At 42.5% G+C, this 23,862-nt stretch overlaps 1 protein-coding gene across 5 annotated transcripts in view; it reads right to left on the reverse strand.

The window, feature by feature from the left end:
• Positions 1-20,482, reverse strand: part of LOC125084826 (anthrax toxin receptor-like) — a 36,471-nt gene extending 15,989 nt beyond the window's left edge. For 3 of the 5 annotated variants that reach the window (XM_047702671.1, XM_047702675.1, XM_047702674.1), the window contains exons 1-5: positions 20,038-20,482; positions 4,650-4,721; positions 3,385-3,456; positions 425-506; positions 289-322 (exon numbers count right to left, since the gene is read on the reverse strand). In XM_047702671.1, the coding sequence (XP_047558627.1) occupies positions 289-322; positions 425-506; positions 3,385-3,456; positions 4,650-4,721; positions 20,038-20,306 (529 nt within the window). In that variant the 5' untranslated portion in view covers positions 20,307-20,482. Of the gene's footprint in view, positions 1-288; positions 323-424; positions 507-3,384; positions 3,457-4,649; positions 4,722-5,062; positions 5,092-18,074; positions 18,112-20,037 lie in introns of those variants that run through there. The other 2 variants (XM_047702672.1, XM_047702673.1) reach the window with 2 other exon arrangements.
• Between the last annotated feature and the right edge of the window lie 3,380 nt (positions 20,483-23,862).

Genomic DNA, 23,862 nt, shown 5'->3' on the forward strand with positions numbered 1-23,862 from the left:
CTCGGTCCCCTAGCTTTTCTGTTTTCTTGTTCAGGCAGCCCAAGTATACTTCAAGCACCTCTCAGTTACCAAGAACCTATAAGGTACACGTATGGCCCCATGTTACTCTGAGTACATTACTAGGGATGGTTTTCATCCTCGCTACACAGAGGAGGATACCCACGGCCCAGAGAGGACAACACCTTGTTCCAAGAGTCAGTGATACTAAGGGTCTGCACCAGACCTCCCTGAAGCCCGGGCCTGCTCTGTCCCCACACCTGCCCACAGTGAAGTCACCAGGCAGCTTACTTAGGAGATGCTCTTTTCGAAGGTCCTCATTTACCTGCAAGGAAATGAAGGAGTATTGGGGGAGGGCAGTGGGAGGACCCAGGAATACTCTAAGATCTCCATAAAGCAGAGGTCCTCAGAACTCTACAGTTAGTACCTTTACAAATCCTGTCTCCAATAGGTTTTCTCCTGAAAGTTGTACTGTCTTAAGATTGTTAAGAGCTTCTTCAAATTTCTTTCTGAAAAAATCAGAAAAAGTGTTGAAGTGTAACTTGGTCTTGATATTAAAGGCAGCCCCAAGCCATCCTGGAGCCACTGTGCCGTGTGTACATGTCTGGCTAGGAAAGGACACAAGTCAATTAGCTGAGTCATGACCTTCAGCCCCCTGTCCTTGATATTGACAGGCCATGTTCAGGCCTCTGCTGTCTCCCATCGGGTGAGCATAGGGTGGGAGATGCTGCTTTGCTAGTCCCATGGGTATGGCCTGGCTTTCTCTGCACTCGTCACTGTCTCAGGCACACAGACCTGGGGGACCCCCAAGGGCCCAGGGTGAATGTGGGGCACACCCATGGAGGTGTCACTGTGAATCCCACTCACAATGTGATGGGCAGGGATGCTAGAAGTTACCAGTTCCCTCAGGAAGGCACACTATCCTCCAACAGGTAAGGCTGAGTTTGGAAAAGTTATCCTGCTGATTGATGCTCCTGCTTTGTCCCATACTTCCCTGCCACAGACCCCTGAGGTTGACCTGGTCCCCCTAAGCTTCTTTCCCTTCTGGACTGGTGCTAAAGGAAGTAGCAAGCTGCTTCATGAGCACACTAGGGCTCCTGAGTTCATGTGCTCCTGGAAAAGGCCGCTTCCTGGGGAAGTGGCCCTGAGGAGTGATCCCTTGGCTGCCACAGTTCTGTGGCCAGACAGCTGCTGTGAAGGCAGAACTCATGGGTGAGACTGGGATACATGAGGGTCTGGGTGTTTAGGTTCAGGCCAATCCCATATGATGAGCTAGGTTGGCACAGCCAGTCTAGGAGAATGTGGACCCAAGAAGGCTTTTCATTGTGGAGAGTGCAGGTGTTGCTATGGGGGAGACCTGAGAGCCCCAGGTCCAGCCCCACTCAGCCCAGCCCAGCCCAGCCCAGGAGGTAAGGCCTGGGAACTGGGGCCAGTGGAAACTACACCAGGCACTGTCTGTTCAGTGGAAGCACTCTCCCCTCCTCTCTCATCATACACTGGAAGATTCGTATTTTGTGACAGTATCCCAAGTATGGGGGAACTCTCACCTCTTCCCAGTGTCTAGCCCAATAGGCTCCCCCCAGGGAGTGCTGCCCCTCTGGCCCTACTCCCAGCTCTGTCCATGGGAGGGACATCAGTCCTCTTCAGTCTGCCTCTAGCAGTCTCTCTTCCTCCTTAATACCTGTCTCAACTCCTTGGAGCCTCTCCATCTCTCTCCTGTTGTCACCCTCCTGGGCAACACCTCTGGGTCTTTCTAGCTTCTGTGCCATCTGGCTTCTCCAACATCCAGACGAAACCCCTCTTGGACTATGTCTCCTCAGCCTACTCGATCCTAGCAGGAAGGGCTCAGAAGGCACCAAGCAAGGTCCTAGCCTTGGTCCCACATTCTCTGCAGAACCTCCAGAGTCACAATTGTATCAGGTAACATTGTCCCCTCTGGGATTTTCTCTGAATGCCAGGGGTTTCTCCCTGGCATTCTCTGAGAGCCTGGGCTCTCAGCCATAGGCTTCCTCAACTTCTAGGCAGTGCAGCACATTTGGGAAGGCCCAGTCTCAGGTGGAGCCTAACTCCACTCAAGATTCTCTGGGTTTCTCAGGGGCTGACAGCCTTAGGACCCTGATCTGAGTGTGAGCTCTCTTCCCAGCTGCACATCTTGTCCCATCTCATTTCCCATCTTTTCCACTCCCCTGGATACACTGCCATTCCTGAAACCTCGTTTGTGGCAGATGTCATTATGTTTCCTGTCCAGAGAGGACCAGGAGGCCCTCCCTAAGCCTCCACACAGCTTCTCACATCTGGGCCCTGAGACTCCCACCTTAGAGAAGGCAGAAGCCTTCCCCTCCCCAGTGACAGCTTTTCCACCAGAGCCCCCTGCCCAGCAGCCTTGCGTCTTTCTGCCACCTGCCAGCGTCACCCCTGATGGACTTGCTTCCTTCCACTCAGCTCATATCCACTCAGATCTCTCTGTCCTAAACCCATAACCACACATATGCACAAATCTGTGCTTCCACTAATGCTTGGAGCAGCCATCCCACTCATTGCTTTTCCTGGAGTCAGACATGAGAGTGCTGTCTGCATGCACTGACATCACCACTGTGCACACCTGGTTTCTCTCCATGGTACTGAATGGTGTGTCTATGTCATAAATCCTGGGTCCATTCTGTCCTAAGGGTGCTCAACCTCTCTTTGGTCCTTCTCTCTCTCTAAATTGGGATTCAGTCATTTATGTCCATGAGAATCTTAACCTTTCAGCCACTCAGAAGCTCCATACTTCCTATCTCCAGGTTTTTGAGAAAACTGCTTAGCCCACCATGACCCATCTCAATCATTCTATCCCAGCTTGGTGCTCAGGACTCCACTCATTGGTTCCCCTGTCCCAGACCTACTAAGGGACCAAGATCTGCTTCATTGATACCCATCGATACTTTGATGCTGCCCATCCCATCCCTTCCCCCCACTACTGACTTTGTCTCTCCCTGCCCCACTGGCCCAGGGCAGAAAGTGACACACAAGAGCAAGTACCCATCATTGGTACTGCTCAAAAGTAAGCCACACATCCGTCCTACCCCGTCCAGGGAGTCCCACTGACAGCCACTTCTAAGAACAGGGAAGGGCATAGAGAGAAGAACTCAGACATGTGATCACAGGGCTTAGAGGGACAGGGACAGTCTACCAGTACAGGGCTGGCCATTTTCAGAGCAGCCAGGGGTCAGAGGAAAGAGAGGAGTCAGAGCTTGGGGGTTAGGATGCACAATGAAGGAATCTCAGGCCCGCCTATGCACATACCATTGGGATTCCCACTGTGGTCTCAGGGAACCTTTCAGCTCCCTTGATCTTTCTGGGGTCTCACCCACTAAGGCCTGCCTTGGGGGTCGACGTGGCACTTGCCTGTGTATGGTGAGTGGCAATTGGGTCTCACCCTGTGAATTGTAGGTGACTATGCCGATCCTCACGGTTGGGCTAGGGAGGAAGGACATGCTTGTGAGAAGCCATCAACACAGTTTCAGATGAAACCAGTGGCAATCAGGGAGGGAATGCATGAGAGTTTCCCTGTCCCCACCTCAACGATTCTGTTTTGGGCCCTGCTTTCCAAACCTCAGAACTTCTTGTAACTTTAGCAAAGAAATTCTGAGGCCTGTGAAATGGGCAGCCTTCCTGGAAGAATGTGTGAGAATGGCATCCTGAATCACCCTTACACTCTCTCCAAAAGACACACACACACACAGAGGCATATGCACAGTGCTACTCAAGGAAATAGACACCTTCACACTCTTGCAAGAGGGCCTTCCAAATAGCCTCTCCTCTACTGCAACATACTTTGGAACTCCTTCCCCACCTCTCTCTCTCCTAAAAAAGTTATTCTCTCTTTTGGTAACCATGCATGTACATCCCTTCATTTCCTCTCCTTGGTCACTGTTTTCTGGTCTGCTGACTCTCATTATTCCTTAGCTAAACTGCTCTTGGTTCTTCTCCCAACTCATTTACCACTATTATCAGACTTTCTTATTATTATTTCTTTTTCCTAGAGCACAACTTTGCTATTTTCACACCCTTAAACAAGAATTATCTGTGGCTTCCTATAGCTCACAGCAGAAAATGTAAGCCCCATGGCCTGGCATGAGTCACTGTGTTTTGGCTCCATGCTGACCCATCTGGCTTTATCTCTCAGCCCTCCCCTCCTTATAACCCTATCCTGCACCCAAACAGACCTCTTACTCCGTAAGAAATCTCCCTGATGGTTCCCATTACCCTGTTTTTCCCCATCTTTAAAAAAATAGATCAAATTTCACATCCCCTGGGAAGCCATCCTTGAACTTTTTCTGTGAATTCTTAATTTTTCCTTAAAGTTGCTGTAAGTCATTTGCCTTTTCTTTTGGCCCCTGGCATTATTTAAGCAAGTGTTTATTTACTGCTACTGTTTTGCTTGTTTCCTAATCTGTTAGGTCCTCAAGGTCAGACTGTATCCCCAACAATATGGCCTGACTCTCAGGCAGGAGCCAGTCAAAGCTGCCATGAACCAATGGAATGACTGATCTGTCCTTTCCTGTTTCAAGATGCTGCCCTGGGCTCTGTGCTCCTGACTGGAGGGATGCTCATGCCTACTGAGCTAAAGAGCTGTGTACTCTGCCTGGCAGAGGGAAACACAAGCCTACTTTGTGAACCTCTTCAGCATTTCCTCCACAAGTCTCTGTGATTCTTCCCAGTATTCTTTTGCAGTTTCTGACCTGAAAGACAAAACAACATTGATCAGAGGGATTATGTGCCTCCATCAGCTAGGCAGCATTTCTGCCTCCCTACCTCCCACAGTCCCTTTGGCAAGCTCATCTCCAGCCCACATAACTGATGTCTGCCAAACACCTTAGTGGGTTACCTTGGTGGTGACTATCATCAGTGGAAGTGGTGGGGAGGATGACCACATAGACCCATGCTTGAGGATGAGGGACTTTGGATACAAACCCAGATGGTTGGTCATGTTAGATGAGGCTGTTAGGCAAGGAAGGAAGGAGGATAGAAAAGTTCCCACTGATTCTGATATGTTGTTCTATTGCCCCTCGTTCCCACTTACCAACACATTGGTAGAAGCCCTGACCTCAGCACAGAGGATGTGCTACTAGGACTATTTTATTTCCCTCTTTCCTATCAGCCTGCAAAGCTGAGCCACTCTGGACACAGGAGGACTTTTCTAGCCCCACTGCGGGGGAGGGACTGGAATAGGCCCAGGACAGTACTGTTCTGGTGTCATCATGCTACAACCAGAAGGGAAAGCTACAGGTCCCTTCTGTCCCTACTTTCAGTTTCTTGGTTCCGGTTGGCTCCCACATTAATCCCTGGATGGAGAGTAGGAGGGTAAAGAAGGTTGATGCCTCATGATGGCCCCTTCTGCCTAGGTGGGAAGCACTTTATTGTGCCTTAGCTGCCCAGGGTTCAAGATTCTTTGTAATGTCATATCTCTGTAGGTCTGCACAATTCCAGTTTCTGGAGGTTTATTGACTAAGTGTTTTTGTCAGGGTTCTATGGATGGTTAGAGTGAAACAGACTGGTGCTGGTGCCTGGACTCTTTCCCTGGATCTGTGATGGTTCTTGCCTTTTACATGTCCTATGTCAGAGAACATATGCCAGAGTCAGAGAACATATGTCAGAATCAGAGAAACCCACAAGGAGGCTCTTCCTTTTCTTCCAATGATCCCTATGTTCATTTACATTCCAAATGTCATGTTTACATGTTTTTACATGTGTCCCACACATCCAAAAGCATCCTTTCTCCACTCCACCATTCCTTCTGCCTCCTCTAAGCTACTTCTAAAATTGTCACTAGATGGTGAGGGAAACAAGGATAGATGATCCTAAGTATGTCAGGATTATCATTCATGTATATATGAGGCATTTTACATTAAAGATTTCCAATTCCAGAGAAGGCTTGTGATATCAGAATTATTTCCATTTTACAGTCAAGAAAACTGAGGCTCTCATAGTTCAAAGAATTTGGCACAATTTCCATGGGTAGCATAGATCTGAATCCAGATCTAGTTGTAAAGCTCATGCTCTCCCTGTTCTACTTGGCAGACTGGGATGACACTGATGGAGGATAGTTGGAAGAAAGGCAGGCAGGCACAAGTGGCCCCCATCCTAAGAGGAAATCACCCTTTAGAGGATTTTACACCACCCAGGAAGGAGCCCTCCACCCTTTCCCGTGTGATAGATGACAAAAACCTGATTGAATGACAGGTGCAGGGAGGGTTAATCAGATTAAAACAGCCCACCAACAAGCTCATAAAAACCCTTAGACTTAAGGGGCACCTGGGTGGCTCAGTGGGTTAAAGCCTCTGCCTTCAGCTCGGGTCATGATCCCGGGGTCCTGGGATCGAGCCCCACATCGGGCTCTCTGCTCGGCGGGGAGCCTGCTTCCTCCTCTCTCTCTCTGCCTGCCTCTCAGCCTACTTGTGATCTCTGTCTGTCAAATAAATAAATAAAATCTTAAAAAAAACCAAAAACCCTTAGACTTAAAAACTCCAGTGGCAACACCTCTCAGATCCCTTCCCTCCTCAGGGGCTTTGTACTGTCACTTTACTATGGTTCAATAGTAAACATTTTTAATCACCCTTCCCCCATTCTTTTTCTAGTCCGGTGGCAGTTTGAGTCCTGATATGTGGTCCAGTTCCAACTTCTTGAACCAGAGGGAGCAGTGTGGACCTCACTTATAAATTATTGTGTACATCTTTTCTCTAAACTTGCTGTGGGGGTTAATTTAGGATTTGCAAAGGTAGTTGTGGACACAGATAAATTTAGAAAGCTACGCATATGCTCAGCCAGAAGCATATTCTGTGAACACTTTAAACTTTCACCTTTGGGGGCACCTGGGTGGTTCAGTGGGGTAAAGCCTCTGCCTTCAGCTCAGGTCATGATCCCAGGGTCCTGGGATTGAGCCCCACATCAGGCTCTCTGCTCAAGCAGGGAGCCTGCTTCCTCCTCTCTCTCTCTGCCTGCTTCTCTGCCTACTTGTGATCTCTGTCTGTCCAATAAATACATAAAATCTTTAAAACAAATAAATAAACTTTCACCTTTGGTTGATCCCTAGGTTCAGAACAAGTCTAGTTAAGTGGTAAAGGAAAGCCCAGTAAATAACATCTGCCTAACTGGAAGTGGAAGAGGTTCTCTTCTCTGTTTCTCGTGGGGTCTTTTTTTTTTTTTAATGTTATGGTGTTTTTATATTTGTTTCAAACTGCCGGCATTCAAAGGAATCGCTGTCAAAATATAAGCTGAAAATTAGCCAAAGAAACAAACTCCAGTGTCCCCACACAAGATTCATTCTTTGAAAATGTAATTTGGAAAAATCTCAAAACAAACGAACTTCTACACATGTAGAAGGAGCAAAACACCCCTGAGACCAGTGAGAATTTTTTTTTTTAGAAAATCTTATTTCTACAGTTACTACATTGTAATAATCCAAATCAAACTTCCAACAACAACCAAAATCACAGAATGTACAAAGAAATAGAAGAACATTGTTCATTCAAAGAACTAAATAAATTCACAGAATCCATCCTTGAGGAAGTCAAGGCATCAGATTTAAAGCTGGTATAGCCACTCTGGAAACACTCTGGAGGTTCCACAGGAAGTTAAAAATAGAACTACTCTATGACCCAGTAATTGCTCTACTAGGTATTTACTACAAAGATATAGATGTGGTGAAATTAAGAGGAACCTGCACTCCGATGTTCATAGCAGCAACGTCCACAATAGCCCAATTGTGGAAAGAGCCAGATGTCCTTCAACAGATGAATGGATAAAGAAGATGTGACATATATATATATATATATATATATATATATATATATATATGAATATGACTCTACCATCAGAAATGATGGATACTTACAATTTATATCAATGTAGATGGAACTGGAGGGTATTGTGCTAAGTGAAATAAGTTAACCATTTTGAGTCTATTTTTGTGTGTGGTATAAGGAAGTGGTCCCGTTTCATTCTTCTGCATGTGGTTGTCCAATTTTCCCAACACCATTTATTAAAGAGATTGTTGTTTTTCATGGGATATTCTTTCCTGCTTTGTCAAAGATTAGTTGACCATGCTGTCAAGGGTCTATTTTTGGGTTTTCTATTCTGTGCCATTGATCTATGTGTCTGTTTTTGATCCAGTACCATGCTGTCTTGATGATCACAGCTTTGAAATATAGCTTGAAGTCAGGCTTTGTGATGCCACCAGCATTGGCTTTCTTTTTTCCAACATTCCCCTGGCTATTTAGGGTCTTTTCTGGTTCCATACAAATTTTAGGATTATTTGTTCCAGCTCTGTGAAAAAAGTTGATGGTATTTTGATAGGGATTGCATCGAATGTGCACACTGCTCTGGGTAGCATAGACATTTTCACAATATTTATTCTTCCAATCCATTAGCATGGAATATTTTTCCATTTGTGTCTTCTTCAACTTCTTTCATGAGTGTTTTTTAATTCCTAGAGTATAGATCCTTTACTTCTTTGCTTAGGTTTATTCATAGGTATCTTATGGGTTTTGGTGCCATTGTAAAGGGAATTGATTCCCTAATTTCTCTTTCTACAGTCACATTGTTAGTGTAGAGAAAAGCAACTGATTTCTGTGCATTGATTTTGTATCCTGCCACATTACTGAATTGCCGTATGAGTTGTAGTAATTTTGGGGTGGAGTCTTTTGGGTTTTCCATATAAAGTATCATGTCATCTGCAAAGACTGAGAGTTTTACTTCTTCTTTGCCAATTTGAATGCCTTTTATTTCTTTTTGCTGAGGTTAGGACTTCTAGTAATACGTTGAACAATAATGGTGAGAGTGAGCATACTTGTCCTGTTCCTGACCTTAGGGAAAAACTCTCAGTTTTTCTCCATTGGGAATGATACTGTGGGCTTTTTGTAGGTGGTTTTTATGATACTGAGGTAAGATCCCTCTGTCCTTACACTGTGAAGAGTTTTAATCAAGAAAGGATGTTGTGGGTATTAAGGAGGGCAAATATTGCATGGAGTACTGGGTGTTGTATGTAAGCAATGAATCTTGGAACACTGCATTAAAAACTAATAAGGTATTTTATGATGACTAACATAACACAATAAAAAAAGGGAAAGGATTTGTATTTTGTCAAATGCTTTTTCTGCATTAATTGAGAGGATCGTATGATTCTCGTCCTTACTTTTATTAATGTGATGTGCCATGTTGATTGATTTTCAAGTGTTGAACCACCCTTGCAGTCCAGGAATAAATTCCACTTGGTTGTGGTGAATAATCTTTTTAATGTACTGTTGGATCCTATTAGTCAGTATGGGTATTTTGACATCCATGTTCATCAGGTATATTGGTCTGTAATTCTTTTTTGTTGGTGTCTTTGTCTGGCTTTGGGATCAAGGTGAGGCTGGCCTCCTAAAGAAGTTTGGACCTTCTCCTTCCATTTCCATTTTTTAAAAAAGAGCTTCAAAATTGGGAGGGGAGGTGAACCATGAGAAACTATGGACTCTGAAAAACAATCTGAGGGTTTTGAAGGGGTTGGGGGTGGGAGGTTGGGGGAACCAGGTGGTGGGTATTAGAGAGGGCACGGATTGCATGGAGCACTGGGTGTGGTGCAAAAACAATGAATACTGTTACGCTGAAAAGAAATAAAAAATTAAAAAAAAAGAGCTTAAGTAGAATTGGTATTATTTCTTCTTTAAATACTTGGTAGAATTCCCCTGGGAAGCCAGAAGGCCCTGGACTCTTGTTTTTTGGGAAGTTTTGATTACTCCTTTAATTTTCCTGTTGGTTATGGGATCTGTCCAGATCTTCTGTTTCTTCCTGTTTCAGTTTTGGTAGTTTATAAGTTTCCAGGAATGCATCCATTTCTTTCAAATTGCCCAATTTGTTGGCATATAGTTGCTTATAATATGTTCTTAAAATTGACCATATTTCATTGGTCTTGGTTGTGATCTCTCCTTTTACATTCATGATTTTACTAATTTGGGTCCTTTATCTTTTCTTTTTGATAAGTCTGGCTAGGGGTTTATTGATCTTATTAATTCTTTCAAAGAACCAGCCTCTGGTTTCATTGATCTGTTCTACTGTTCTGGTTTCTATTTCATTCACTTCTGCTTGAATCTTAACCTTAATTATTTCTTAATCTTAATTATTCCTCTTCTTCTGCTTGGTTTAGGCTTTATTTGCTGTGTTTTCTCCAGCTCCTTTAGGTGTAAGGTTAGCTTTTATATTTGAGATTTTTCCAATTTTTGAGAGAGGCATGTATTGCAATGTACTTCCATCTTAGAACCCCCTTTCCTGTATCCCAAACATTTTGAACAGTTGTGTTTTCATTTTTATTAGTATCTATGAACTTTTAAAATTCTTCTTTAATTTCCTGGTTGACCCATTCATTCTTTTTTAAAATTAACAATGTATTATTTATTTCAGGGGAACAATCTGATATCCTGTGTCTTTTGACTGGGGTATTTAGCCCATTTATATTCAGAGTAACTATTGAAAGATATGAATTTAGTGATATTGTATTACCTGTAAAGTCCCTGTTTCTGTAAATTGTCTGTTCCTTTGTGGTTTATGTTACTCTTTGGCTCTCTCCTTGCTTACAGGGTCTCTCTTTTATATTTCTTGCAGGGCTGGTTTGGTGGCCACATATTGTTCAGTTTCTGTTTATCCTGGAAGCTCTTTATTTCTCCTTCCATTCTGAATGATATCCTTGCTGGATAAAGTATTCTTGGCTGCATGTTTTTCTCATTAAGTACCCTGAATATATATCATGCCAGCCCTTTCTGGCCTACCATGTCTCTGTGGATAGGTCTGATGCAGGTCTAATGTTCCTACTTCTGTAGGTTAGGAACCTCTTTTCTTGAGCTTCTTTCAGTATTTTTTCTTTGTTTCTGAAATTTGGAAGCTTCACTATTATATGTCAGAGTGATCTATTTTTTATTAATTTGGGGAGAGGTCCTTTCTACCTCTTGTACACGAATGCCTGTTTCCTTCCCCACATTAGGAAAGTTCTAAGCTATGACTTGGTCAAATACACCTTCTGCTGCCCCCCCCATCTTCATCCTCAGTGATTCCAATAATTCTGATGTTGGTACGTTTTGTAGCATCACTGATTTCTGGAGCACTGGGTGTGGTGCATAAACAATGAATTTTGGAACATTGAAAAAAATAAAATTAAATTTAAAAAAAATCCTCTCTTCATGCCTATTAGTTGTTTTCTCTTTACCTCAGCTTCCTTCCTTTCCATCAATTTTTCTTCTGTGTCACTGACTCTCTCTTTTGCCTCATTGATCCTAGCTGTTAGAGCATCCAATTTAGACTGCATTTCAGTTAGAAAATTTTTAATTTGGGGCTAATTAAATCTCCTTTCTGGAGTTGAGGGAAATTGGAAGGGGAGGTGAACCATGAGAGACTATGGACTCTGAAAAACGATCTGAGAATTTTGAAGGGGTGGGGGGTGGGAGGTTGGGGGCACCAGGTGGTGGGTATTGTACAGGGCACGGATTGCATGGAGCACTGGGTGTGGTGCAAAAATAATGAATACTGTTATGCTGAAAAAATAAAAAACTAAAAATAAATCTCCTTTCTGCAGTAACAGATTCTTTAGTGTCTTTTGCCCTTTTTTTCCAGTCCAATTAGTAACTTTATAATTGTTATCTTGAATTCCAGGTCTGACATTTTACTTATATCCATATCAGTTAGATCTGTGGCAGAGTATTACTTCTTTCTTTTGTTGTGAATTCCTACTTCTAGTCAATTTGCCCAGAGAAGAATGGATATACGAATGAACAATAAAAAATATCAACCATGACTCAAGCAAACTACACACTGGGAAAATCCCAAGAGGTCAGAAACCAAAACGGAAGAGCAAAAGAATAAATGAAAGAAAAAAGAAAAAAGGGGGGGAGGGGAAGAGAGAATATAATCTCACTAGGTGGACAAAACAGGGTGATCCACCTGTTCCTGAGTATATTTTGCTCTATGTGTTAGAAGACACTAAATCCCAAAATTGTAAAGAAAGCAAAACTTTATATATATATATATATATATGTATATATATATATATACATATATATATATATATATATAATACACACACACACACACAAAATAAAATTGAATAGAGTGAAAGGAAGTCAAAATGACTGAATAAAATCAGAAACCAAAATGAGTGAATAAAATTGAATAGAGTGAAAGGAAGCCAAAAATGAAGAATAGATCTATAAAATGTAAATGCAAAAAATGAAAGTTAAAAAAAGTTAAAAAAGAAAGTCAAAAAAAGATTTAAAAAACAAAGAGTTGGTAAGAAACTAGTTGAAAAGGGAAAAAAGAAATGAAAAGTTTTAAACTGAAAGATAAATGAATCATGAGAAAAAGGCCTCAAATTCTATATACTATTTTCCTCTGGCACTGGATTTTTAAAGTCTTGTGGGGTCTGTAAACTTGCTCTGCTCCTCTTCTTCCAGTTGGTCTTCTGGTGGGGGGGAGCCTGCTGTGCTGCTTCTCAGGTGTCTTTCCTGGGTGGAGTAGCCCCGCCCCTTGCCAGGTGTCTGACAGTGTAAGCTAGTCCTTTGTGTGTCTTTTGTGTGTCATTTATTCCCTTAAGACTTTATGTGCTTCTTTAGAGGATCAAAACAAAAATGGCTACACCTGTTCTCCAGCCCTAGAACCGAAAGACGCAGTTCCTTCTCCTTAGTAAACTCTCTGGAATCAAGGCTCTTTACTTTTTTGTGTGCCAAACTCTGCAGACTCTGGTGGTGCATGCCCACAGCAGTCCTCCAGGGGGAAGTTGTAGGGTCCTGTGTTAATGCTCTCTGTAGGGCCGTGGTGCTGAGAGCAGTGGCTGAATCCTGTGTGCACCCATTCTGCCCCTCCCAGGGGATGGTGAATGGTCTCTGTGTTTCTAGTCCTCTGCAGGGTCCACAGGCAAGAGAGTGTCCACCCAATTGGCCTGGCTTACAATTTATGGCAAATTGAGCTGAGAGCCCCCTCCTGGGCTCACTGACCAGAACAAGTTTCCCCTTTCCACTGCTTTGGAACTTGACCAGCTCAGGAGTCCCTGTTAATTCTGTGACTCCGGGGATCCTGAGACCACATTGTCCCACCTAGAAATCTTCTCATTTAACCCCCTGAGCACCACTCAGACAGGGATGTCTCTCACTGGAGCAGATTTCTAAGGATTCTGATTTCGCCCTCTGAAGCTATATCACTTTCTGGTAGCCAGCTCACAGAGGCTCCCTCCCCACTCCATTTATCTTCTGCTATCTTTCCTCAGATTCACTTCTCTGTATCTCCTACCTTGGAAAAAGTGGTCACTTTTCTACTTTCAGGGTTTTGGATAATCTTTTCCTACATCTGAGGGTGAATTCATGGGTGTTCAGAATGATTTCATAGTTATCTAGCTAAATTCAAGGGACTGATGAAAATGAGGTCCCTTACTCTTCCACCATCTTGCTTCCTCCCTTGCGCTATCTGATTTCTTTTTTTTTTTTTTATAAACTTCTCTTTACCAATTTCAAAATGATGTCTTTTTAACCTCAGGATGACTTGGGGATATTTAAGAGGGTCCCTGGAACATCTCAAAATATTTTTTGCTCTCCTTATAAAACAGACATATTAAACTAATTTTGCTAGTTTGACATGTTGAATTACAAGGGAAGCATTCTCAAATAAGATATGTTAAACTTTTTTTAGGTTATACTCGTATGGATCTATGTTATTAAGGTAAGTTCTAGAAATTGTATGGAATTCCAAGAAATCAATGTCTTGGTAATATGTTATCTGTCATAATTCTAATTATGGTCTTAAGAAGTATGTCAAAGAAAAAGTGAAATTTCTTGTCAATTGCACTGTAATGAACCCTCATCAGATCTTTAATATTCCAGCTTTTAAGCTTTTAAGTCTTTTGACATTTATAGACAGTTACTGCTTTACACTACTGGTTTTGCAGAAGTAGTTTCTTTTCAAAGAGATTTATGGAAAGGACCTTTTCTAGTAACTTTCCAGGTACAAGTTTCAGATAACTTAAAGGTGATATCAGTGAACTGGGGAACTCTCCAGGTACAAGTTTCAGATAACTTTAAGGTGATATCACTGAAGTGGGGAAGAATTTTCTGAACACTAATGGAGAAACTGATGGATTCATATAATTTCTAACAGAAGATTAAACATTAATCAAGAATCAATTACATAGTACTAGAAGAACTCATGAGGATTATTATGAATTTATGATCCTATTTTATTTTATTTTTTTGAGATTTTTTAAAATGTATTTATTTGACAGAGAGAGATCACAAGCAGGCAGGCAGAGAGAGAGAGAGGAGGAAGCAGGCTTCCGCCGCTGAGCAGGGAGCCCGATGCGGGACTTGATCCGCGGACCCTGAGATCATGACCTGAGCCGAAGGCAGAGGCTTTAACCCACTGAGCCACCCAGGTGCCCCTATGTTCTTTTTTTTAAACATTGCTGGTTTTTCTGTTCCTCCATCTCCAGATTTAAGGAGTCATCTTTATCCTTTCTTTTAATCTACTTATAATTTATAGAAATTTAGTAAACAAACTTTTTACTGAAAATAAAATATCTTTTACTCTCTATCTGATCCTTCTATTCTTCAGAAAATTTTAAGTATTCTTTTTTTAAAAGATAATCTATTTATTTATTATTCTGAAAGAGAATGAGGGGAAGGGTAGAGGTGGAGAGGGAGAGAATCCAAAGCAGACTCTGTGCAGAGCCAGGTGGGGCTCGATCTCAAGACTCTGAGATCATGACCTTAGCCAAAACCAAGAGTTGGATGCTCAACTGACTGAACCACTCAGGTGCTCCTTGAGTATTCTTATTTTACATGACAATATAGGTATTTGTGTAAGCTAAATAAGAGTCTGATTTCCTTTTAACAGGATGAAATTGGGCAAGTGATTGGTTTGGCTTCTTAGCTTAAAAAAATCTAATCACAAAACCACAGAAAACAACAATGACAAAATCTAATCAAAGATTTCTTATTACCAGAATGAAAAATGAGGTGGACCCTAATGGAAACAATAAGTCCTCTTAGATATCATCAAAGCTTTAACTGGTATATCATATCTGAGATTATACTTAAAATCATTATTCTTCCTGTACTTATGGAAATAATTAAGCCCAGTTTAATGAGACTAGAGTGATTTAATAAATTATTCTTACTGAGATTATTTTTGCTAGAAATTGGGATAATGGTAAAGAGGAAGATTATGTATCAATAAAAACTGTTTTTTGTCTTTCTGTAAAAAGCAGTAAAATCTATAACACACCCTCATGGAGATCAGATTCTAGCTAGACCTGTTCTTGTCTTTGTGGTGTTGCTATCTACCTGTAAAATGTAATGGATCCTAACTTCTATTTTCCTTCAATATCTGCATACAGTTCTCTAAATTAATGCTTCCAATTTGCTCCCACCCTTTTGATTTGGAATCACCAAAATCAGAAACTGCTCTTTTCCCAAAGCCCTGCAAAACTGAGCTGGATAACTTGATATAAACTTCATAGAAATCAACACAATGTCTCATGCACAGGAAACATTTTTGTGGTAGGCCACTCAGAACAATCATTTGAACACCCATTGACATCACCAGGAACATTCAAACTACACAAGATGCATTAAGCTCACATTTAAGAGCCCTATGTCTGCACACCTTCTCAACTGACAGCTTTCTGGTCTCAGAATCCGGTTTGTAGTCTGCTCTAACCATTAATTTTTCTTTTGTTCTCATTAAAATGCATCTTATATACCTGAACGTTCACATGGTATAGGTCTAACTTTGGGAGCCCCTCTGTAACAATACCTCATTAAATGAGATACAACTGTTTAACTGAATTGACCTATTCTCAAGAGTAGGGAACAACTTCAGTGAGGTGGAACAAACTGTAACTTAACTTCTAGACTACAAAACTTCTGAAATTAAAAAAAAAAAGGTGAATGAATGAACAGTAGCAAAATATCTATGGCAAAAGTCATTAGACTAGGTGGTCCTAATGTCTTGGTAGCCTGTATAAGAAAACCAATAAAAAACTGCTAATTGGGCTTATCCCAAATAAAGTAACTACTTAAACTATTATATGAAAATAATTTCTTTGTTTTTCTTTTACATCTTCTCTATATAAATCTTGGCACTAGATCCTGCCAATGTAGTGTTCCTAACAACTTAAGTTTGGTGTGACTTAATGTAAATCCATGCATACTTTAATTCTTAAAAATTACAAAGTACCTCAGTTTATCTTTTAACATCAGAAAAAGAAGCTATGAGACCTGTCATCCACAGTGCACTCACAGTGACATACCCATGTTGTTGGCATGATGGATCCGAAGAACTGCCTGTCTTGTCTATACCAGCCCTTCATACTCCAAATGTGCCACATATGTAGGAGATTTGGGAGAGTCTGTCTCCCTCTTCTCTCATTTGGCATACCTGATCTTGTTTCCCACTTGTTTTTCCCCAGCCTGTCAGGCTTCCTGTGAACTTCTAGAATTTTCCCCTTTAATTCCACTCATGTGCCATCCGTCCCTTTTCCTATCTAATCCTCAAGGAATATGGGAGTTCTTTCAAGAACGCAGATCCGATCCATCTCTCTTCTGATAAAAGTAGTTCTTTCAGTGAATCCCACAGATGCCCTTAAGATATAACACACACTGCTCAGATAGGCCCAAGGGCCCACCATTGACCAGCCCCTTCCTTCTTCCTCCTCCTCTACCCTCCGTCCCTCCTCACACTCTGAGATCATCTGAGGGTCTCACACTCAGGACTTTACACAGGCCATTCCCCTAACCTGGAGTTTCCTGGCCCTCAAAGGGAGTCAGCCCTGGGGCAATGGTAGAGCTCACTAATTTTCATCCAATTCAACTTAATGAATCTAATGAATAAGGTGGAAATGAACCACTCAAGACCTTCCTGCAGACAGCGATCCTCAGGGACCCACGCAGCCTTGGACTCTTTGGCATGGGCTTTGGAGGAAGACATTCCAGGATTTCAATTCCTGCTCCATGTCTTCCCTTCTGAGGGCTTTAGGGGGTCATTTCTGGCCCTGAGTGACCTTTTTTTTCCTCATTGGTGAAATAGAAAATATTTACCCACAGTGGAGAGGAAGACTCAGTGATGAAGCTACTTTTTCTCCTTCCCCTTGTTCCCAGTCTACAGCCACATTTGGGCTCCCCCATCCAAACTCTCTATATTCCTCAAGATAGATTCAGAATCTAGCCACTCTGCACCTCCACTCCTACCCCACAGGTCCACACCACCATCATCTCCCTGGATCCCCAGACACCCCTGCAGTGGTCTCCCAGCAGGTTCTGTCCTTCGGCCCCTCAGTTGTGATCCTCTCAGACCAAGATCTAGTTGTATGCCCTCTCTGCTCAAACACACCCTCTTATTCACCTCTACCTTCTAGTCTGCCAGCCCTGCCTTCCCTGACCACTTCATCAGAAAAGCCCCTCCCTCAGTACTTTCATCTTCCTTCCCTGATTCTCCCCTGGTGCTTATCCCATCTAATACACTACTTCCTCTCCTCTTTGATTTATTCCCTCTTTAGTCATGGAAACTCCAGGAGGACAAGGACCTTGTCCAGTTTTGTTTGCTGCCTTACCTGCACATCCAAATAGTGACTGATGTGTAGCAGTTGCTCAGACATTGTGAGTGGATGAATTGTTAAGGGAATGAATGAACGAACAGGACTGCTCATCACATGGATGATAGGCCCCAGAGAACCTTGGGAGTGTCACCAGCACAGGCATTTGACCTGTATCCTGCCACCCAAAAGGGCATGTCAGAAGAGAGTCAAGCCAGGGAGTCAGGGCTTGGTCAGGGGCCCCTGTAGTGCCAGGGAGTCCCCAGCCCCGGTGTGACCGACTCTGCTTTCCCTAGCAGCATTTTGTACTCATCTTCTATGATTCCATCAGACGCTATGTTGGGCAAACTGCATACAAACTCCCCTTCATTCTCATCACAACCTGGTGAGTTGGGTATGAAGATCCCCATCACAGAGGGGAATCTGAGGCACAGAGAGGTGAAACAGATTGTCCAGGGGGACAGGACTGGTTAGTGCAGTCTGCCTCACTCACCAGTGTGGGCAAAAATGATCCTCAGTGGTCATTACTCCCCTTCTTCTGAGAACAGCAGGGAGAAATGCTGGAGGGACTATGTGCTCACCTTCCAGGAATTTCTCATCAAGTTGGCCCTCAAAAGCAATGCATAAAGCCATCTTCAACCACACTAGTTGTGCCCAGGTCACACAGAGATTATTTCCCTGGGGCTGAGGAGTTTTCTGTGGTTTCAGACAATCTTTGCCTGGTTAACTGCAGGCAGGTTCTAGCCAGACCCCTCACTGATGGCTCTGGGAGCTGTGAAAGGTGTGTTTAAGGGCTCTTTCATGGACCCCCTCAGCTCCTCCTCCCATCAGTGCATCCAGCAGGATTCAGTTCTGGCTACCTGGGTAACATGTCAGAATAAGGGTTGGGGGGCCTTGATCCTAGAGTGTGAGTGAGGGTACAGAGGATTTGATTGCTCCCCTTCCTCCCTTGCCCTCTCAGCCTTCAGAGTGGGGTCCATACCCTTCACATCAACATACAGCTACAGCCAGCTGTGATCAGAGAGAACAGTACCACCTCCCAGCATTTAAAAGCTGAAGGGGGAAAGAGCAGAGCTATGAAAGGGACAAGAAGTGGGGACCTCTTTGTTCAGGAAGCCATTTCTCTGGCACCTTTCTTGTTCCCTCACTGCATACCCTCCTCAGAAGAGAGGAAAGGGAGCATTCCCCCACTATCTAATGATTTGCAACGAACTGACTCAATTGACATTGAGCAAATCACTAATTCCTCTCGGCCTCAGTTTTGTCACCCTCATAGAGAAATAGAATCTACTTCCCTAAGCTTTGGGAGGCTTAGTTCAGCCCTTCGCAGGCATGTAGAAATTGCTTAATTACTGTTATTTCACAGGCCACACCTATACCCAGAATCCTTCCCAATGCAACCCAGGGCTGGGTTTTGCCCACACTACTAGGCTGGGTTTTGCCCCATGAAGAAGGGCACTGTAACAGGATGGCAGATGAGGGGGGTCTTTGGAATCACCCACCAGCTTTGGAGCTACTTTATCCAACCTCTAGATGCTGTCCCTTCTCCAGGAGAGTGAAAATGCAAAATGTCTTCCTTACTCTACATTCTTCCTTACTCTACATTCTTCCTTACTCTACATTCTTCCTTACTCTACATTCTAGGATGGTTTTGAGGGTGATGGAAGTACAGTGGAAGGGCTTTGGAAATCAAAATGTGCTTCAATGATGACATTATGGATGGTCATATTATTATTACTACTGAAGGGGTCAACCCAACAGACAAGTTGGCAATGGAAACAAGGCAAAACTCCAGTCTCTCCAAGCATGAAGATCTACCCCCTTTCCTTCTCTGAGGGCCACAGGGTGCTTAATGCACAGCCCAGCTTCCCAGGATAACACCTGGTCATACCTAGCTGTTCTGGAAGTATACACATTCCAGAATTTGGTCTCCAAGTGGTTGAAGAAGGAAGCAAAAGCCTTGGCAGGAAAGCAAAGGACTTTCTAAGCAGTGACACTCTGAGAATGTCCAACAGAACCAACAGGGAATCTCTCTGGAGCCTAATAAAAATAGAATCTACTTGAGTGAAAAGCAACACAAGCAGATAACTGCACAGACAGAATCTGAAACCCAGTGAGCTTCTAAAAATTGCTGAGAAGGGGCTTCTAACAATCACCTGCCCATCCAGCTGTTTAAGGGGCATGCAGGGCACAGATCCTGGCCATGTCAGAGGAGGGACTGAGAGTCACCCCAAAACTGTACAGTGGCCTTTTTTTTCCTTTCCAAAAGGAAAATTCTCAGGGAATAAATTCTTGGAGCATTCCTTCTGCATCAGGAAAAAGGGGTTTTATCTTAGGTGTTAAGACTGTCTCCACCTCTCCTTTCCCAGAGGCTGGGATCTCCTTGAACCACTTCATGCCCTGAGGTCAGAGGTGCCCTGAGGGACATCCAGGGCCAGGGTGGGAGAGCTGCTCACGCGTCCAGGAGGAAGAAGAGGTTAAAGCCACTATCGCAGGTTCTCAGATCAACTTTGTTCCTGTAGTGCCTGGCGCCGTGGTGGAAAGTTCTCCCAGCTGGGAGGCGGTGCAGGAAGCTCCCTGTGCTCAGCAATGGAGGTGGCAGCAGCAGGAGCAGGAACAGGGAAAGTGCAGGGCCTGGGACACAGATGCTGCTGCTCCCTATTTTCTTAGCTGTGCCCGAGGCCCCACTCTCTCCTGGAGCAGGTGTGGGATTAGTGCTGGCCATGCCCAACCACCACAGGCCTCTGCCTCATCCACTGTCTCCCCGAAAACCCCGTGCCCTGGGGTCTTGTCCCCTCCAGCACTGCCCCAAATTTCTCTGAAAGCCTCCACCTGGTATCTGCCCTTGGGGCGGAAGAGGCAAGTGGCTGTCTCTGGGGTGATGGCCCCACTACCTGAGTGGCTCTTCCCCTGCCCCACAGAGGCAGAATTCCCTGTGATGTCCCTTATGATGGGCAGGAGGGTTGGCATGGTGACTTTGTGACCTGCAGCTCTGCTCAGTACCCTGCCTGTTGATAACCCCAGGTGGGAGCCATGGGATCTTTGGATGGGGGTTAGGATGGGGCCATCATTTGTCCCTTATCCCAAACCCTCCAGATGTCCATTCAAATCCTCAAGACCCTGCCTTTTTATAACTGAAAGCAGGTAGCTGAAGTGACTTAGATGAGGACATCCTTGTGGGTGAGGAGGTCCAGGAACTGGGAGACTAGAGTACAGTACGGGTCATTGGTGTGAACACTGACATCATCCATAGACATAAAAAGATCTAGAAGGTCAAGAAAGTTTGTACAAGCATTCCAAAGTCCTTTGTGAATGAGGGACATTCTGGTTATGTACTGCTATGTAACAAACCACCCCAATGTAGTGACATACAAGAGAACCATTTCCTATGTGCATAAGTTCTGGGAATCAGAAATGCAGAGAGGGTGACTGGAGATGGTTTGCCTGTGCTTCGTGGAAAAATACAGTCCTTGACAACTTTGAGTCAAAGGCGATTCCATCACTTAGACTGTGATGTGAAAAATATTTAGAAATTCATTAACAGATTTATTTTTTTTAAGATTTATTTATTTATTTGACAGAGATCACACGTAGGCAGGCAGAGAGAGAGGGGGAAGCAGGTACCCCGCTGAGCAGAGAGCCCGATGTGGGCTCGATCCCAGGACGCTGGGATCATGACCTGAGCCAAAGGCAGAGGCTTTAACCCACTGAGCCACGCAGGTGCCCCTCATTAACAAATTTATTTTCTTCATATTTGTATGCACAAAGGAAGAGTGATATATCCCCCAAATCCTTCTAAGTCTAAAATATATCTTTCAATACTTATTACATAAAAATTGTAAGTGATTAAAAACACTGTGTATGTATGAATTTTTGAAGTGGTATTTAAAATCACAGGATATCTTAAATGATATTTAGGATTTGGTATACATCTCTCATTAGCATATTAGTTTTTCCTTGCTTCACATCCTTCATAAGACTTGGTATTGTCAAATTTTTATATATCTATTGATTTGACCTCTTATTGTGGTCTTAATTTGCATTTTTATAATTTCTGGTAGGATTGGTTTTCTGTTCAAGAGAACATACCTGGAGAATCATTATATTATATATATATTATATATATAATAATATATTAATAATAATAATATATATAATATATATACATAACATACCTGGAGAATCTTTATATTATATAATATATAATATAATATATTATATAATATTTTATATTATATAATATATTATATAATGATTCTCCAGGTATGTTTTAGAATATATATATATTCTCTACAGATACACACGCACACATACACACATTTTGCTACTTCCCCTGTTAAATGTTGCCTAAAAACTGTGATGGAGGAATTAAAGAGATTGCTTCTAACACACCAGCATGAAGAATAATCTATATTGAAGGCTTTTGATAGACATACTTTATGAGATTAGGTGTTTTCCTACTAGTCTTGGTTTGCAACAAGTCATGAATAAATGTATTTTCCTCCAGTGATCTATTACTGTGGTTAATTATATTAATGCATATAAAACCAACTTTAACATTTTATTTAAAAAAAACAGCTTGGCTATGAAAATATTGCTAAAACACTGCTGGATTAAATTTACCATTAGTTTGTAATTACCTGTGATTATGAGAGAAGCTGGCCTACAATTTTCTATCTTTGTACTATCTTTTCCTGGTTTTGATGTCACATAATATTGGCCTCATAAAATGCACCTAGGAGTGGTTTCACTTTCTTTTCTCTTGGTAAGACTTTGAATATGATCACAACAATCTGCTTCTTGAATATTTGGTATGATATCATCTGTGCCTGTTTTCTTTGTGGAAAGTCTTGAAGTTACCCATATAATTTAATTAATATTTATTGAATGTTATAGACTTGTAGCGCCCATCCCCAAATTCATATTTTGAACCCTAACCCACAATGTGATTGTTTTTGGAGATGACAGAGACTTTAAGAAGGTGATAAAGGTTAAGTGAAGTCTTAAGGCTGGGGTCTCATCCTACAGATCCGGTGTCCTCATAAGAATAGGAAGAGAAGCAACATGGACGGGACTGGAAGAGATTATGCTGAGTGAAATAAGTCAAGCAGAGAGAGTCAATTATCATGGTTTCACTTATTTGTGGAGCATAACAAATAGCATGGAGGACAAGGGGAGATGGAGAGGAGAAGGGAGTTGAGGGAAATTGGAAGGGGAGGTGAACCATGAGAGACTATGGACTCTGAAAAACGATCTGAGAATTTTGAAGGGGTGGGGGGTGGGAGGTTGGGGGCACCAGGTGGTGGGTATTGTAGAGGGCACGGATTGCATGGAGCACTGGGTGTGGTGCAAAAATAATGAATACTGTTATGCTGAAAAAATTAAAAAAAATTAAAATAAAGTTATTTTGTAAAATAAATAAATAAATAAATAAATAAATGGCAAAAAAAAAAAAAAAAAAGAATAGGAAGAGAAGCTAGAGCTCTCCTTCCATGCAGACACAGAGAAAAGGCCAAGTGAGGATACAACAAGAAGGCAGATGCCTGCTGCCTTTTGTCTTTTCAGACAATGTCTGGAAATGTCTTTTTCAGAAATGTCTTTTCAGAAAACAACCATACTGGCACTTTGATCTTGGACTTTCAGCCTCCAGAACTGTGAGAAAATAAATTTCTGTTTAGTCATACAGTCTGTGAATTTTAGTTATGCCAGCCAGAGCCAACATACACACTGGATTATTTAGTGCTTCTATTTCTTTTAGAAGTCATTAAGTATTAAATTTTTCTAGGAATTTGAACATGTATTCACATATATTGGTATAGTGTTGTTCAGAATATATTTGACTTTTATATTTCTGCTCTATCTGTAGCTATACTTTCTTTATAATTCTTATAACTTAATTATGTCTTTTCTTACTCTAGGAGGATATTGCCCCCAGGGGTGAAAATTAGTCTTTTTTTAAAAAATTTTTCTTTTTTTTTAAATTTATTTTCAGCATAACAGTATTCATTGTTTTTGTACCACACCCAGTGCTCCATGCAATCCGTGCCCTCTCTAATACCCACCACCTGGTTCCCCCAACTTCCCACCCTCCCACCTCTTCAAACCCTTCAGATTGTTTTTCAGAGTCCATAGTCTCTCATGGTTCACCTCCCTTTCCAATTTCCCTCAACTCCCTTCTCCTCTCCATCTCCCCTTGTCCTCCATGCTATTTGTTATGCTCCACAAATAAGTGAAACCATATGATAATTGACTCTCTCTGCTTAACTTATTTCACTCAGCAG

The sequence above is a fragment of the Lutra lutra genome, chromosome 14 (genome assembly GCF_902655055.1).
Source record: "Lutra lutra chromosome 14, mLutLut1.2, whole genome shotgun sequence".
NCBI classification, from domain to species: domain Eukaryota; kingdom Metazoa; phylum Chordata; class Mammalia; order Carnivora; family Mustelidae; genus Lutra; species Lutra lutra.